The 15,964-nt window shown below is 37.2% G+C and overlaps 1 protein-coding gene across 1 annotated transcript in view; it reads left to right on the top strand.

Moving 5' to 3' along the window:
• The window catches only part of BCAT1 (branched chain amino acid transaminase 1), a 67,438-nt gene extending 53,165 nt beyond the window's left edge, over window positions 1-14,273 (top strand). Inside the window, exons 9-11 of the mRNA XM_013195980.3 lie at window positions 19-159; window positions 1,342-1,416; window positions 6,700-14,273. Of these exons, the coding sequence (XP_013051434.1) occupies window positions 19-159; window positions 1,342-1,416; window positions 6,700-6,741 (258 nt within the window). The 3' untranslated portion in view covers window positions 6,742-14,273. The remainder of the gene's footprint in view (window positions 1-18; window positions 160-1,341; window positions 1,417-6,699) is intronic.
• The last annotated feature ends 1,691 nt before the right edge of the window (window positions 14,274-15,964 follow it).

Here is a 15,964-nt window from a genome sequence, read left to right as displayed (position 1 = left end):
TTGATTCTTCTTGTGCAGGGAGAATTTAAAGTGTCTGAGCGATACATCACCATGAGTGACCTGACAGCTGCCTTGGAAGAGAGCAGAGTGAAGGAGATGTTTGGTGCTGGAACAGCCTGTATTGTATGTCCTATCTCCAAAATTTTGTACAAGGGCAAGGTAAGATTTTTTTTTTTTTTGGCCTCTCCAGAATTTTCTCATAATGAATTTTAGTCAAAAGAAAAACAAAACAATCAAGCAAAACAAAACAAAACCGACAACCAACAACAAAGAAACCCACAAATGAGGTAGAAAAAGAGTGCTGCCTGAGGCTTGTAGAAAGATGAACAGTGTCAGTATGTTATTTGCCAAATGAGTTACCAGTATGTTGTCAGAATAGGGCATTCCCTCTCATCTTTTGTTTGTTTGTTTTCTTAGTTAAAATCACAAAATCTCAGTTCCTGAAAATAAGTGTAATAGTTCCCAGCCTGTTTGGAAATAGAGAAAAATAAATTCTTCAGCCTTCCTGTTATTGAGCATTTTTTCAAAAATATCAGGCTTCTGAGACAGGTGAGAAAGGGAACGATTTCTTCAGGGAACCAAATTTCTGACCCACTGCATTTTTTCTTCCTTAAGTTCATCTCTTTGTCGCCCCTCATGCCAGGGAGCACTGCTCTGATGGAAGAGCTGTGTCAGGAGGATGCCCATCTTCCTCTATCTATTATATGCAATGTTGGAGATTTCTCCTGTACGAGTGGAATTCCACAGGGTAATTCTTCAGCCTATTGGGCTGACTTGATGCTGTTAAATCAGAGCAAAGTTAGTTCACAAGGCTGGAGAATTTCAGCTGAATATATGGGAGTGTTTTGTTGCATCAAATATGAGAAGTACAGTAAAAGTATGTAAAGTGATAATTCTTGAATTAGTAAAATGGAAAAAATGTATTGATATTATCATGTGGTAAGATAATATGAGAGACATCCAGGTGCAGAGTATTGATAAGTAGTGTGGATTACTGTATGTAGCAGTTCTGCCTTTGCCTGTACAATTAACTGTCTGTTTTGGATGGATCTTTTGGAAGGCTTAGATTGGCCTTTGTTCAAAAACAGCATGACAGTACAACTAATTTAACTTTTCACTGGCTGAGCAAGCTCTCCTATAAAAACATTACAACAAACCTTACCTACTTTTAAGGAGGACTAGGAAGCTTGATAAATACTTATTCAAATCCTTGTTGACCCAAAGGGATTTATATTTATATAAAGCTATTATTATATGTTATTTTCTCTCTCTTCTCTCTCCGTCTTATCTCCCTTCCATCTTCTCCACTTTCCCACCCCAACATTCTTTACTCATTGTTAGCATTTGCACGTTCCAACTATGGAGAATGGACCTCAGTTAACAACCCGATTCCTGAATAAGCTAAGTGATATCCAGGTAAGATGTTTGCTCTTCTTTAACCACATAAAATAGTAAAAGGTGACAATATGAAAACATTGGAAACAAGTATTTTTAATAATGGTGCTATAGGCATAGTATTATGTCTTAGTTTGCTGTGGTTAATCTATCCTTATTTTCTCAAGATGAGAAAAAGTTGTATGGATGGAGAGTGGTATATTTTTTCCCTTGATCTTCCAAACTGGATATTGTTGCAAGATATTACTGTTACCCGTAAAAATCCAGTACAGTTGTTACAAGCTTCCCTTTGAAGGGAAAAAATAGATGAAGCATCTTAATAACCACAATCATGGATGAGTATGGGCTAATCAATAAAGAGATATGCAAAGTAGTAAGCACTAGGTACAGCAAGCTGATCATTTCTGTTTCTCAGTACTTTCCAATCACAAGGCCACCTCTTGTTCCTAAAACAGTTTCTTCCTCTGTGATTTGCTAAATATCACATTCTGTATGGAATCTGTGCTTGTCTTGCATGTCTGGGCATGGAAATCAATATTGTTTCTTTTACCATAAATGAGCAGAACATGATGACCCTCCTTATTTTATTTGACTGTTTTCTTTTCCTTTTTTTTACGGTACTTAATGTGGGGGATTTGGGGATAGGAGTAGGTATTGGTAAGTTGCTAGGCCCTTTATTTTAGATTTGATAATAGTAGCTGTTTGCCAGTGTTGTCATAATTTTTCATCTGATAGTTACTGCTCTGCATTCTTAGCTTTTGGCTCAAGGAGGTTCTTAGACTTGCTACTAAAATTTTTATACTTCCTGCCAGTGAACACTGAGTTCTGTTGCAGTACCCAGCAACTGTATGGATCCCTTAAAATAATCAGAACTTCTTAAGACAGATTCCTAAAACTGAATTTTCTGTTTTACAGGCCTTTTACTCGTGTGTAGAAATAATCTGACACAGGGTTCTTTTGGTGTTCTTCTTTAGTCTTGCTTCTCTACATATTTTTAAAGTTCACAGGTACTGGTCTCCAACATAGCCACATTTTTTTTAACTTTCAAATATTTTCTAAGACTGGTAGCTCAAATATTGCAGCAAAACCACTTGACCTGTTTTTCACTAGAAGGATGACAAGATCAATGTCTTTTCTTCCTTAGAATAATATTGAGCATTGCTGGCTCAATAAAGAAGTCCTGATATTGTGTTACTTTTGTGTTGGTGGCTGAGTTAACTTTCATGGAAGGCAAAAAGATGCTCTTCCTGCCACATTTCTGTTGTTTCAGCTCTGCCAACTATAATGGCTTGTGATCTGTATCTTTCTCTTTAAAGACTAGGACTGACAGCTAGGAAGAAGCATAGGCATCTTTGGTTCTAAATTTTATTATTTGTTGAGGGGAGGGAGAGGTTTAGTACTCTGTGTTCCTAGGTCAATTATATATATTATTTTTATCATCTCAGTACATAACAAAGGCTACACCATAGACTTTCCCTAGAATCCTACATACCACAGTTCCATTTCATCTTTCTCATCCCTAAGTGCCTAATAGACCACATCACTGTTGGTGTCCATCAGTTTCTTCTTCTTCTTGCCATCTTTCTGGTTTTATGTCAGGGACAGGCTATGGACTGTATAATTTTATTGATATACTTTTTATTGTGATGTACAACATCTGCTCTGTTAGTATGTCAAGGATCTTTAACATCTACTATCATTTGTGTAATTCTTGTGTTATCTTCTGATGCCTACGTCATGCTTTTGAAAGCTAAGTTAGGGCCTTCAACAATGTATGGTCAGTTTGAGTCTCCACAGATCACTTCTAACTGCAGTCATGGAACAGCTCGGCATCAGAAAGAGTTCAGGCCAGTTCTAGAACCTTCTTTTTGAACGTTGTCTGTGAGGAGTTAGGTACTGCTTTAGCCGTTTGTATTACAAGATAAGCAAGTCCATTCGGTAGAAGAACGGATTGTGAAATCCAGAGTTGTTTCAGAAGACTACAGTGGAATATGGGTCTTCCTCCCCTGGCCAGTAGATACTGAGTCAAGACAAATCAAGATAAATTTATCCAGCTTGTTCCCTGAGGTTACCTTCCTTCCCTGCTACCCCTCTTATCCTTGCCCATCCTCAGCTTTCCCTTTTCCCTCAAGGCTCAGGAGGAGGCTGAAAAAGTATGCATTGCTTCTAACTTTTATCTTCGTTGGACCTTTATACATTACAACTATGCATACAGAGTTGAATGTACTTAGCATGTGTTCGTTAGTTGCAGGCCAACAGTAAATCCATCACTCCTGGAATCTGCTGGATTGTTACATACACACAAACTTCTGTGTTTTCTTCCTTCTTTAAAAAAGCCAGGGGAGTTTGAATGCTTTATCATTAGAAACATGGTTTTAAAGAGACTCAAGGCTGCCTTCTCTTTAAGAGTCACTCAGCATTTATTGGTTATGTTTCTGCACGTTCCTACGTGTGGAAGTATGAGCTTACATCCAAGTGGACAACAGAGTGTCATAGAGAAAATGATGCTGTAACAACAAAATTGAATAAATAACATTCATGAATGTCAAGACATTTTTCAGGCTCTTTCACAGAGATCTTATATATATTCTACCAGAAGGGAAAAAGAAGAAAAGATCTCTTTGCAGCACCACTGGACTAGCGTTATGATCATTTGAGCAGTCTGAGACTTACTCCAACGAATGTGCAGGTTCTGAAGAATAAAATGCAATGGAAATTACAGACAGACATAGCTTCAGTCTCTGTGCCATTGTGTTGCCTGAATTAAGGCAATGTATCCATTTCATGCTGGACAATGGACATTTGTGAGACAGTGATAGCTGTCAGTACCAACAGTGTCCTGGGTTTGAACCTATGACCTAGAGGTGCAGGGATCCATATCCAATATCATTATACTGACTCCTTTGAGTACAAAACATCCTTGTTTAATGTTTTCAGATTATCTTGATTATTGTGTTTTCAAGTCTGTTTTCATGCTGCTCATTGTTCTTTTGCAAGTCTTGTGTGTTCAACAGGATTTCTCTGGATTTGAACAGCTGTTCAGTGGGAACTAGAGCTAGAGTGACAAATTAGAAACTCATGGGCAGAACTGATTTAATTTCTCACACCAATTGAGAGAGACAGTAGTAGTACTGCAATATACATTTCCCTTCCTGTCACTGAGTGGAAATCATGATTACTTAAGGCCAATAAAGATTTTAGATAAATAATTTACAATGTATATAGTAATGGTGTACTTATGAATGGATTAGTCATAGAAGACTGTCTTCTGTAATTTCTTGAGTTAGGAGATACAGACATCAGATTCTTTTGTTTGGAAACATACTCACTGAAATACCAGTCAAATATTTTTGTGGTTTTGCATTCCATACTTCGAGAATAAACAAGCTTTTGCTGTACTCTTTAAAGTGTAGATCAGGATGCAACTTGGAATAGGTGAATAGAAAGTAAAATGTATTGTTTATACTGCATGAGATAAAATACATTTAAACACTGAAGTCAAAGACAGCAGTGAACAGAGATTTAGTCAAAAAGCACATATTTCTCAAAGTCACACAATTTATATGGGTAGACCAGTGGAAGACAGCTAGGGAAGGATAATGGATGTGTTCGTTTTTACAGAGCAGGACCTGTGGGAGAAAAAGAAGGATGGGATTGCCTAGCCTAAGGTCACAAGGTTCTCGACAGTCAGAAAAGGAGACTGAATCTGCTTTTATTTCCAAAATGAAAACATCTTGACTGTGGTCAGAATCTTCATTCTCTCTTTAATTCTGGAAGTAGGTTTGAACCATAGTCAAATGGCAACTCAGACCAGACCTTGCAATTTCTGAAATCAGCATCAGAGCATTATGATACTACCTAGAGCCATCAAGACTTCCAAGTAATCTCCTGTCTTTTCCCTGCTTTCTGATTTGTGAGTGGTGGGGGAGTCATCTTTTCTCTGAGAAACAGTGATGTGAAGGTCAAAGACTTTTTTTTTTCTCCTCCATTTCCCCCATCCACAACAAAATTGCCTCACATCAGGGTAATTCAGTACTTTGTGGTTAAACTAATGATACATCTGTTTTTTCTTGGTTACAGTTCACAAGGCAACCACACTGACATCTGGGAATGTAAATTGGAGATCCTTTCAATGAGTAATTTTTTCCAAGGTCCTGTGCAGCACCATAGCACTGTTTAGTCAGCTACATTACAAACTGCAGAACAGACACACCAAAATTAATAATGAAAAGAAAAAGTAGATATACACGCAGAGCTCATTTAGAGGCTTTACTTACTGGAGTAAAGAGTAAAATGCAAGCAAACTGAATGTTATTTCCTTGTGCATCTAGAATTGTGTTCTTCTGGCGTATCCTTATCTGGAGATACTCTCTCTTCCCTGTGTTAGTGTGTCTTTATCTCATTTCCTGCTGATAGAGAAGTTGGATTTGGAGGAACTTTCTTTTACCCTCTCTTGGAGAGAATAGCAAGTGACCTTTTCAGCATATATAAAGCCTCCAAAAACAGTACTTTACTCCTTGCTAAAAAGTGTTTTCAAGCTCACTGAATATGGTACTGTAAGGGGAAGGGCTCTCAAGCTACATCCGCCACTAGTCTGTCCACCTCTGCTTTACTTACATACGTGAACCATATGTGCATTTTTACAGCTCTCTGGAGTGTTGTTTACAGGCCTGGTGACAAAGAGCATTAGAACACAGAGCCAATTTAGCAACCAAAAGTGCTGCCTTGGGACTGTGTGCTCCCCTGGAAGGGAAAACAGATCCATGTAGTAGGTCACTTTCATTTCTGCCTGGTGATCCTACTGGTTCATGTATGGGAAGACACCTTGTTTTATTTGGGTTGCAATTCTCTCTAACTGCATTCTGTGGTATTTGTGATTGGTTTTATTTCACGTTCAGTCAGAATGTTGTAATAAAATGACACCTTGAAAATAGAAAGAAAAAAAACGTGTGTGTTTACTGGAGCTCGAGCAGGGGCATACTTAGGAATAAGCTAGTGATCTGACCTCAGGGAATAATAATATCAAATTGATGGAAAGCTTTAGCGAGGCAGGACTATTCTGTATCATCTCTAACTGAGGATCAGAATCACCCCTTTATAGTTTACTTGTTGAAGGACGTATAAATCTGCAAGCTACTTTTAGGCTTTGCTCAAATCAAAGACAGAAGGCATATAAGAAATAATGTAAGCTACTATCAAGGTGCTGGATATGAATCCTTCTGAGGATAGATCTAAGAAGTTGTTATCATCATTACTGTGCACTTTTAACTTTTATTCTTAAACTCTATTTTTGCTTTCTTTCAGTATGGAAGAGAAGACAGCGATTGGGCTGTGCTGGTGTCGTGAAGGTGAAAGAATTCAGACCCTCCAGACAGAACAACCACAAATAATGACAACTTCTGTAGCTGCCTGTGCGTAGCATAGTTTCTTTATCAATTTACTTCCCAGGATGATTGTTTCCACAATCCAGCAAATGTGAACACAATCATTTTGTTTTCTACTGTAAGCCTGTTAGTAGAAGCCTGTCTTCTTGGTAGAGGTGCTAAATGTTAGGAATAGAACTTTCCTAATGGTTTCTTAGTGCCTCCTTGTGTCTTATGTACAGTCTAAAAATTTGTAAAATGCTCTTCAACTGCTCTTCAGTTTTTGTTTGTTTTAACTGCCATCACCAGCAGAGCAAGTTGTGTAACACAGACATTGCCTGTTAGTTGACCGCAGGGTTCTATTGACATTATTCTGCCTTTTGTTCTGTGTTCAAGAAACAGTTAAGTTTAGCCATATGCTCTTTTCTTTTGTAACCCACTTGTATGGGAGATTTCTGAGTTTGCATAGTCCCACGGATTCCTTCATCTGTATTCTTTCAAATAACAGCTCAGTCCTTTAGGCCCACACACTCAGAGTGGATCTAACATGCAAAATGCTCCCTGATAGACTGCTGCCTTTCCCTCCATGTGGGGATAAGCAGTGGCTGCCTGGGCAGGGCATACCTCACTAACAGCTGAATACATCCTCGTGTACATGATGTTCAGGACTGAGCTAGACCATGCTGAAACAAGAATCACTCATTGTCTGGCCTAACAGAGAGCTGCTGATGCAGTGTCACCTTCTGGTGAATGTCTAGAAAATAATGTTAAACAAAACAGTAGCTGTAAAAGTTGAACCGCTCTTCATTTGTACAAAGTGAAAGCAACCAAGCCTTTGGAATGAGGATGAATTAAAAGGAATTTTCTTCAACATCTAGTCACATGATTTAGATCAGGAAAATATTTTCTCATCCTTCACTTCTCACTGTGAAACGTATCCAGCCTCCGTTAATACATGTGCATCTTAACTGGGTCTTCCTGTTTAAGGAGCAAGCTATGTTGTCAGCAGAAAATACCTAGCCCAAGACAGAAAGAGATTTAATGCAAACCCTGGTTTTGTTCTGATGTTCATATTCCGCTATTCTCTTACATGCTGTCTTGATATTATCTGGAAACATTATAAAGTATATATCCCATAGTTAGAGAAATAACATCTGTTCACTAAGAAATATCCTGTAATATTTATTAGCTTTGTCTTTTTGCGCAATGATTTGTCAAATGGCTTTAAGATATCTCTAGCCAAAGAGGATGATCATATTCTGTATCAATGTTCCGAAGTGCTACTTCAGTATAAAACTGGTGGATCTTTACTGACACTAATGGAGTTCAGTAAGAAGAAACATTTATTTCCATAGTGTGCAGTAGAGATGCTGCCAGTATTAAGGGAAATATTTAGCACTTTATTGTATGGCGTTTTTTATTTTTATTTTTATTTTTTTTTAAGATGACGACCCAACAACATCTCTCCCATGCTTTATAAGATTTTTGTAGTTACTGGCATCTGTTAACATAGTTCAAAAAGGCAAAGTAGAATTTCTAATAGACCATCCATGCCTTATACAACTGCTGAAAAGTAGCATTATGGCTTTCCTGTTCATTTTTGGTCATATTTTAAAGACATACCCCCCTACTTAGCCATCTTTTTTTTGCTCCCTCAAATCATGACTTTTACTGTCTTTCACTGTGGTCCAATCTGATCTTTTAATGAAGAACAGTTGAAGGTTTTCTCTGACAATGTAACTATTGTTAAAACATTAGACAGTTTTGTCTTTAGAATACAACTGCAAGCACAAAAATTTGTTTCTCTTACAGTAGCAATAGTACTGTGTGTCTGCTTTTCCAACCATTTGAACTGGTATAGTGTGCTTGTCTTTGTTCAGTATCTTACTATATGTTATAAGCTGCTGGTAGTCTTTCATTTTTCTTTAAGAAGGTGGGTAGAAAAATTAACAAGAGGAATATGTCAAGATGCAATGTGGGGTAGAGAGTTTTATCTGATGAGGCATGTATCATAACTAAAGAGTGCCTTTAACTAAAATGTGGCATGTAGCTTTGTAAAAGTCATGTAATGAGCAACCACATATGGCTTCCTGTTACTGAACTGTATAAATTTGTCCCCTTATGTTCATCTTAGATTTAGCAGCTAAAGGAAAAGTGGAAGTATCTGAATTCAGATATATGGAAAAGTGGTTGAACGATCCATTAGCATCTCAGAATCTTGATAGAGTTGATGGGTATCTCGTATCAAAAATCCCCATGATGGCATGAGAATACCAGCATTAATCTATTCACTAGCTGAAATGAATAAGGACCAGTTTGAATAATTATTTTACTGTGGTTTAGAAGCTGAAAGTTGTGTAAAACTCTTCTTAAATTGGATGCAAGTAATTTAATGTGAGGAAATCAAGTAGTTTCATTTATTGTGGTTTGCACTGTTGCCTATACCAAACAGAGAAACACCTCTCCTTCTATTGTACATATTCAGTTGATGGAGACTTCAAAATTAAAAGGGTTGAAGCTGGAATGACCCACAGAAATGCATAAAGTTTTCTAGCAGAGAAGAATGAAAATGTAGTGTGTGTATGGTCAACTGTTGTCTTTAACGTCTTGGTTACATGTTTTACTCTAGCTGTGGCTGTTTCTCACGTGAAACTCAACATTGTGGTTGTTTGTAAATCCAGGTAGATAGATTCTAGATTTTAAAATTTAAAACCTAAATAAAGGGAGCTATTTGGTCAGCATCATACAGGAAATTCTTCTGATCTTGCATGATGTCCTACCCTGTATTCCACTGCTGTTTTTTATCCTGTTAACCAAAGGAAAGAAATAATATGGGTAAATAATTGTGTTTGGTATTGTGTTCTCCTTTTTTTTTTTTTGCCTGTAAAATTTCTTTGAGGGAACTGTGGTATTCCCTGAGCTACTAATAGATTGTAAAAGAACATCTGCCATCTCTTTTCCATGTGCCCTATTTGTTTAATTGCAACAGATTTACATAGAAAGAGTATGGTACATCATAACTAGGCAATTATCCATTCTTCATTACTTAGTTATGGTTCTGTTGATTGATCATTTAAGACATAAGATAGTCTAACATTAGGAGAATTGAGACTGTTCAAAAAAGATCAACAAATTAATATTGTTGTGTGATATTTGCATAATTGTCTGCAATTATTTAATGTCTAATTGGGTTGATCAAATGAGATTCAGACTTTCACATGTTTGTGCTTTACAAACACTGGTACTTTAAAATTATAATGATGAACTCTAATTTTTGTATGTTCTTTCTTCTCCCTTTCATTCTTTTGATTATTATTTTCAGTATTGAGCATGTCCTTAATTTTCAGTTTGGTGAGTATGATTCAAGTTTCAGGAAAGAAGTCCGTCAAATGAGTGATCGTTTCATGAAATTGGTATTTCATACAGACTGTTCTGATGCCAAGAGTTGTGGCATCAGCAACTGGTGTTACTTAAATAGATTCTTAACTGTAATGAGGGCAAATTCACTGAGGATTTATAGTGACAAACTTGAGTAAGAATGCTAATAAAGGTCTCTGCTTAGAGTAGATAATCTTTTCAGTCTGTAGCAGAGCAAAGCAAATGTGATTTTTCTGGGATGTAGAAAGGAAATCTGACAAGACAAAAGCCAAGGTAGTGAGAGATCTCTGCCCCAGCCTTTACTTACACCTGTTCAGCTCTCTCAAGCCAAAAAGCAATTGTCTTCCACTCTTCTTTCTAGGTAAACTCTTGTTTAGCTTACCTTGTTTACTTGTTTAGCTCTTGTTGAGCTTACCTCATTCAACAGAGAGATTATTGGTATTCTCCTGCACACTTACTATATTCTTATTTTTCCTCAGGAATGAACAACATTAGTTTGGAAAAATTTGGATATTTGAAAGAGTGATTTGTAATGTGAGTTTTTTGAAATGTCTGTGTACTACATGGGCTTTGATGGAGGTAGACAGAAAAACAGCTGGGAATGGTTCCATAGCCACCTGTTTAGAGGGGAAACCCTCTTGAAGTCAGTGGCCTCTCCAAAACAATCTACCTAATCTCAGCAGATTGCTTAGTGTGATCTGTCTGTTGATAGTGCCTTGCTACAAAGTAGAATACAAATATGATAGCTCAGCCTGTTAGACTATGGCACATTTTTTTCTCTGCATGGGATACACCCTTCCAATGGTAAATTTTAACATCCTAGTGGCAGGCTTGTATACTGAGAGGTGGGAAGGTGTAAACAATGGCCGAGCATGGCCTGCGGTAGGCCATTCTTTTGTATTTCTCTCCCTGCAAACAGATTTGCAAACACTTTACCTCTGCCTCTCCTGTCATGGTGTCCTTTCGTCTCAAAACTAAAAGTGGCCCTTTAAGCAAATTTTGCATTGATTTTGCTTTCAGCAGTAGTGATAGTTTATTAAAAAAAAAAAAGTTTTCTTCATCTTGCAGGTGTTCAGGGATCAGAATTGCATTTTTCTACCTGAGCATGTAATGCCTGAACAGACTGACCCTGGACAAGTATTCTAATCTGTTTTTAAGTGCAGAGTAGTAGCAGTACCAATCCTACTGCTTTTGACTCTAATCCAAAGTCTTGGGAAAAAAAAAAAAAAGCTTCTTTTATTACAGATCAAATAAGCTTTCCAGAAAGCTTTTTAAGCAGCAGACAAAAATACCTAGTACAGTACAATACTTCCACTCTGAAGCAATCCTTGAAATTATCTTGATTATGCAGAAGTAAAAGGTTATCTGACTGAGAAATATATTTGTTTTGCTATGTGAACCCACAAACAAGTAAAATACGTAGTTCAGAATATATAGCAGCATGCAGAAATTTCATGAAAAGAAAGTTCACCTCCTCCTCTCAAACAGTGATATCTTCTTTAAAAGTGATGACTGGAGGAAGCATTGTACCTCTCAATGTAGAATCATTATACTGCAGCTATTCTAGAGGTACACCTTGCCACATAGCACTGAGACAGACCTCTGAATGAATCTTGGCTATAAGTTTTCTGAATTGCAGTCTTCAGATTTTGGAAGTGTCAGAGCTGTGTTTTACTGTGTTTTGTCACTATCCTAAAGATTTGGAATAAAAATAATAATCTCTTTGCATAATAGCAAAAGAGATTACAGATATTGTATTGGTGGAAAACCATGCAGTTGCACTCCTGCCTATTCCTTGCTTTAAGCCCAATGGTTAGTGGGAATTTCAGGATATTTTCCATGACCACGCAAAATCTGAGTGCTGTCTGTAGCACAACTGGTGAATATAAACAACTAGTTCCATAAACAAAACTTAACTTCTTCCTTACTCTCAATGATAAAGTACATTGGGACCTAGCATGTGTGCAATACTGAATTAGAATAGTCAAGCTTTAGATATTAAATGAAATTTTGGAATTAGTAGCTCAGATGGAAATAAATATTACTGATTGCACCAGCAAGGTTTACCACACCCAACTTTTCTAAAAATGCTGGTGTTTAAACTCATTAGTATTAATAGCATGGCTAGACACTTGTGCCTGTCTTTGAACATGAATTTACACTGAGCTTGCTTATCATAAAACTTATTGTCTTAATTTACCACAGTTCTGAATTCTCACTCCATGATTTAAAAAATAGAATATTAAATTTAATGTGCACGGGAGGATCTTAGGGAGGAATAAAGAGGTTGATAAAGCATTTTGAAAGTCTTTAAAATATCTGGTGAATGTAGTTAAGGTAGAAAAAGAGAAGACAACTTTGTGGAGAAAAATAGCTATAGCATACCAAATGATTTTCTAATGCTTTGGAGTCCATCATATTACGTTTCATCCTCCTGTCCAGGATCATTTTTGTTATTGACCAAAGAGGCATGCAGGGAAAAGTAGGTCAAATATGCTTAGTGCTTTTTTTATTATTTTTATTTTTTTTTTGAACCAAGCAGGGGTTAGGAAAGTTTCTAAGAGCTGGTTCTCTTGATATTGCTAACTCTTTAGGACTTGATTTTCTCATGCTTTTAGCAGTCATTTAAGTGTGAGATGGAAGAGCTCAGAAGTTATCTTAGGCAGTACTATCATGCAGGAATAGATTGATTTTCACTTTATAATCACGTTCTTCAAGATATGAACATGGTGTCTTTTAAATTTTGCATCTTTTTATAAAACCAATGCCTATCATTTTAGAACTTGATACAGTGTCATTGAGCAGTTATCTTAAACTATCACGTCCTGGTAGATTAAGAGAAGAATGCAAGCATTCTTATTCCTTATGTAATCACCTTCCTGTATACCAAATCCCCTCTTTATTACGATTTGGTCTCTGCTAGAATTGTGACCTCTTCAGGTGAAATAACACGTATTTTCTCTACTGTGTCCTTCAAGTGCACCCTGGGCTTTTGATAAGTACTAAGAGCTGGCAGCAAATATCAGAGCAAAAAGCAAAGTGAAAAGACTTCTGTCTCAAGAACAGGTATGCTAGGAATGAGAGTAAAATTGCCCATCTCCTTACTTCAGTCAAGACGAGTTCAGAAGATTATTAACATTCTTACTCAGTCCAAAATAGTGACAACCCAGGTATACCAAATGTCTAGTAGCATGGTAGATTGCTATTTATGAATGCTCCTATTTGATTGCTTAAATGCCTACACCTGTGCCTACGTTCTTCATAGTTTTAGCCCTAGTAGCTGAGTTAAAACCTGCAACACATTTATATACGTCATGAAAATGTAAAATAATAGATAAAAGCAAATAGTAGTGATCCAGACCATCTAAAATTGAGAAACTTTTCTACATATCAGTGGCCTATTTTGTTCCCATAAATTCTATTCATTTTCTGATGTCCCAGTAGCTGACCAGAACTACAAGTAGGAGACCAATATATCATTAATTCTACCCAATAGTCAAGAATGTTGACAAAGAGTGAATCTATTCCCTCCATCTCCTGGGAAAATGGTTTGGAATCTAACCTGGCCACTACAGTAAAGATTGACAGAAGATTCTTTGCCATGATGGAGACAAGTAGGAGTTTTATCTAAAGCTATTTGCAAACAATTTCTGTCAGACCAGTAAATTTGGAAAGACAGATATCCCAATCTACCTGACCTTCAAGGCATTTAGAAGGCTGCAGTAGTAGTTCTTGGAATTGTAGCAGTGGGAAATCAGCAGCTTAAGAGTGAGAAGTAAACACCTCTGAAGGGTCTCCGTTGTCTTAAATGTTAAAGTTAACAGGGTATTTTACAGGGATCTGAGCATATAAAAACAGTAAAGGACAGATGTGTGAAAAAAAATACTGGATCAACTAAAGGAAACTCTACCTCATTCTTCTTTAAAGGTTTTGTAGAAGCACAATTAAACGCTCCTAATGGCATTGTTACGTACAGACCATCTGGCATGAAAGAAACACTTTATATTTGTATGTCTATAAATCCTGTAATAACTGTATTTTGCTGGCAGTAGAAACAGTCTATACTATTTGCAGTTTTCCTCATCAAATCTGTAATTATGCAATGTTTCTGTTTCCAATAAAGGAATTTAATGGGTACCTGTTTTTGGCATGTTATGAAATTGTCACTGTCGAGTACAGCTAACTAAGCATAATTATCCCATAGATGGGAGCTGTTATGAAATATTTTCTTGAAGATTGGCTTGAAAGAAAGAAGAACTACTGAACGAAGTGTGGCATTTAAGAACAGCTGAATACGATGCAAGTGGTGAGAGATAAGCTACATCTTTGGTCAAACTGCAGAGCCTATATTCTGCCTTCTGGCTTCCACCGAAGTCCACGGGTATGGCACTCATAACAAAGGGAAGATGGAGGCCTTACCGACGGCAGGCGTGCATCTGCCCTGCCAAGCCTGGAGGTTGAGATGGTTGTTTCACTACAGTAAAATGCTGGGCAAATCAAGCAGCAAAACTACCTGCCCGCTAGCCATGTTGTCATGAAACAGCTTATAACATGTCAGGACCACGTAGCAGTGATTGAACACAGCCCCCAGTTCTAAGGGGTTTGGGGTGATGAACTCAAGGGAGAGAAGCCAGAAAACAACGTTATACTCTGTGCACTTACTTCACAGGGCACTTTTGAGTAGTCATTACTCTAAAGCATGTCAACCAGTGGGAAGCCCTTTGAAGATGGAAAGCACTGGAAAGTGAGTGTCATTAAAATCTTGACATTTGCCATGTGTAGTAGCTATATTTACAAAAATACTTGACGTATTCCCCTTTTTCAGGGCAGGGAATACTGTGATTAAAGGTAGTACAGATCCGTGCTGTGGTAAAGTACACAACAGGGTAAATTTTCCATCTGGTTGGCTCTCAGTGATTTCAGAGAAGGCTGGCAGGGGTAACAGGACACTTTAAAGAAGTTGTAGACAGGTAAGTATTAAGAGTTGTTAATTGCTGCTGGTGAAACAAACCTAACATGTCAGAATCCAACTCTATTCCTGTGTTTTTGACCTCTCCACTTTCATCCTAAGGGAACCTTTTGCAACTGTAAGCTTGAGCTTTAGTAAGTTTTCAAAACTCATTTGTCCCAAGTAGTTATAATTTGAGGACTCATCCTGCAAGGGACTGAGTGGGCTGCAAACATGGACAGACCTGTGCCTTTAAGTAAAACTTGGAAGACCCCTTTTTTTCCCCTCCCTTTTGAAACATCCAAGTAACTAGCAATAGTTTCATTTAATAAAGCACTTGTAGCAATACCACCGCCAACACTGTGTGCTTGGGATGGAGCATATCTATTCCAAGGACTATGATCTGTGTGATACAGTCTTGTAAAGCTGATGTGACAAAAATAGTTTTTAAAATATTACAAGGGGAGGATGAAGCAGAAGCAAAAATACTGCATTCTGTACATACAGAACAGGACAAAAGAAACCAGGCTGGAGATTCCAATAAGGACAGTCAATGTAAGAAATAGGCCATTTTTAAGGATAAATCAATGAATTTAGGGATTGTTTTTTTTTTTTTTTCTCATTCCTTTTGCTCAGTGTTCTGTTATTGTGTCATCACTATGGTGATTTTGATGAGATTGTGATTTCAGAACAACTTTAGACAACTTTTGTTTTATGATTTAAATTTTTATATCTTGCTCATGGAACAATTATTTTCAAAGTTTCAACATTGGTTAATTTACACTCAGTAATACATAGGCATTTACTCTTTACTATGATGTAAAGTATAAGCCAACTTGTTTGTTTGTTAGATGGAGTTGAAGAGAATTCCTATACAAGA

Source organism: Anser cygnoides, chromosome 1, assembly GCF_040182565.1.
Source record: "Anser cygnoides isolate HZ-2024a breed goose chromosome 1, Taihu_goose_T2T_genome, whole genome shotgun sequence".
Classification (NCBI taxonomy): domain Eukaryota; kingdom Metazoa; phylum Chordata; class Aves; order Anseriformes; family Anatidae; genus Anser; species Anser cygnoides.
The sequence above is the reverse complement of the archived record's forward strand: the minus strand, read 5'-3'. Positions and strand labels throughout refer to the sequence as shown.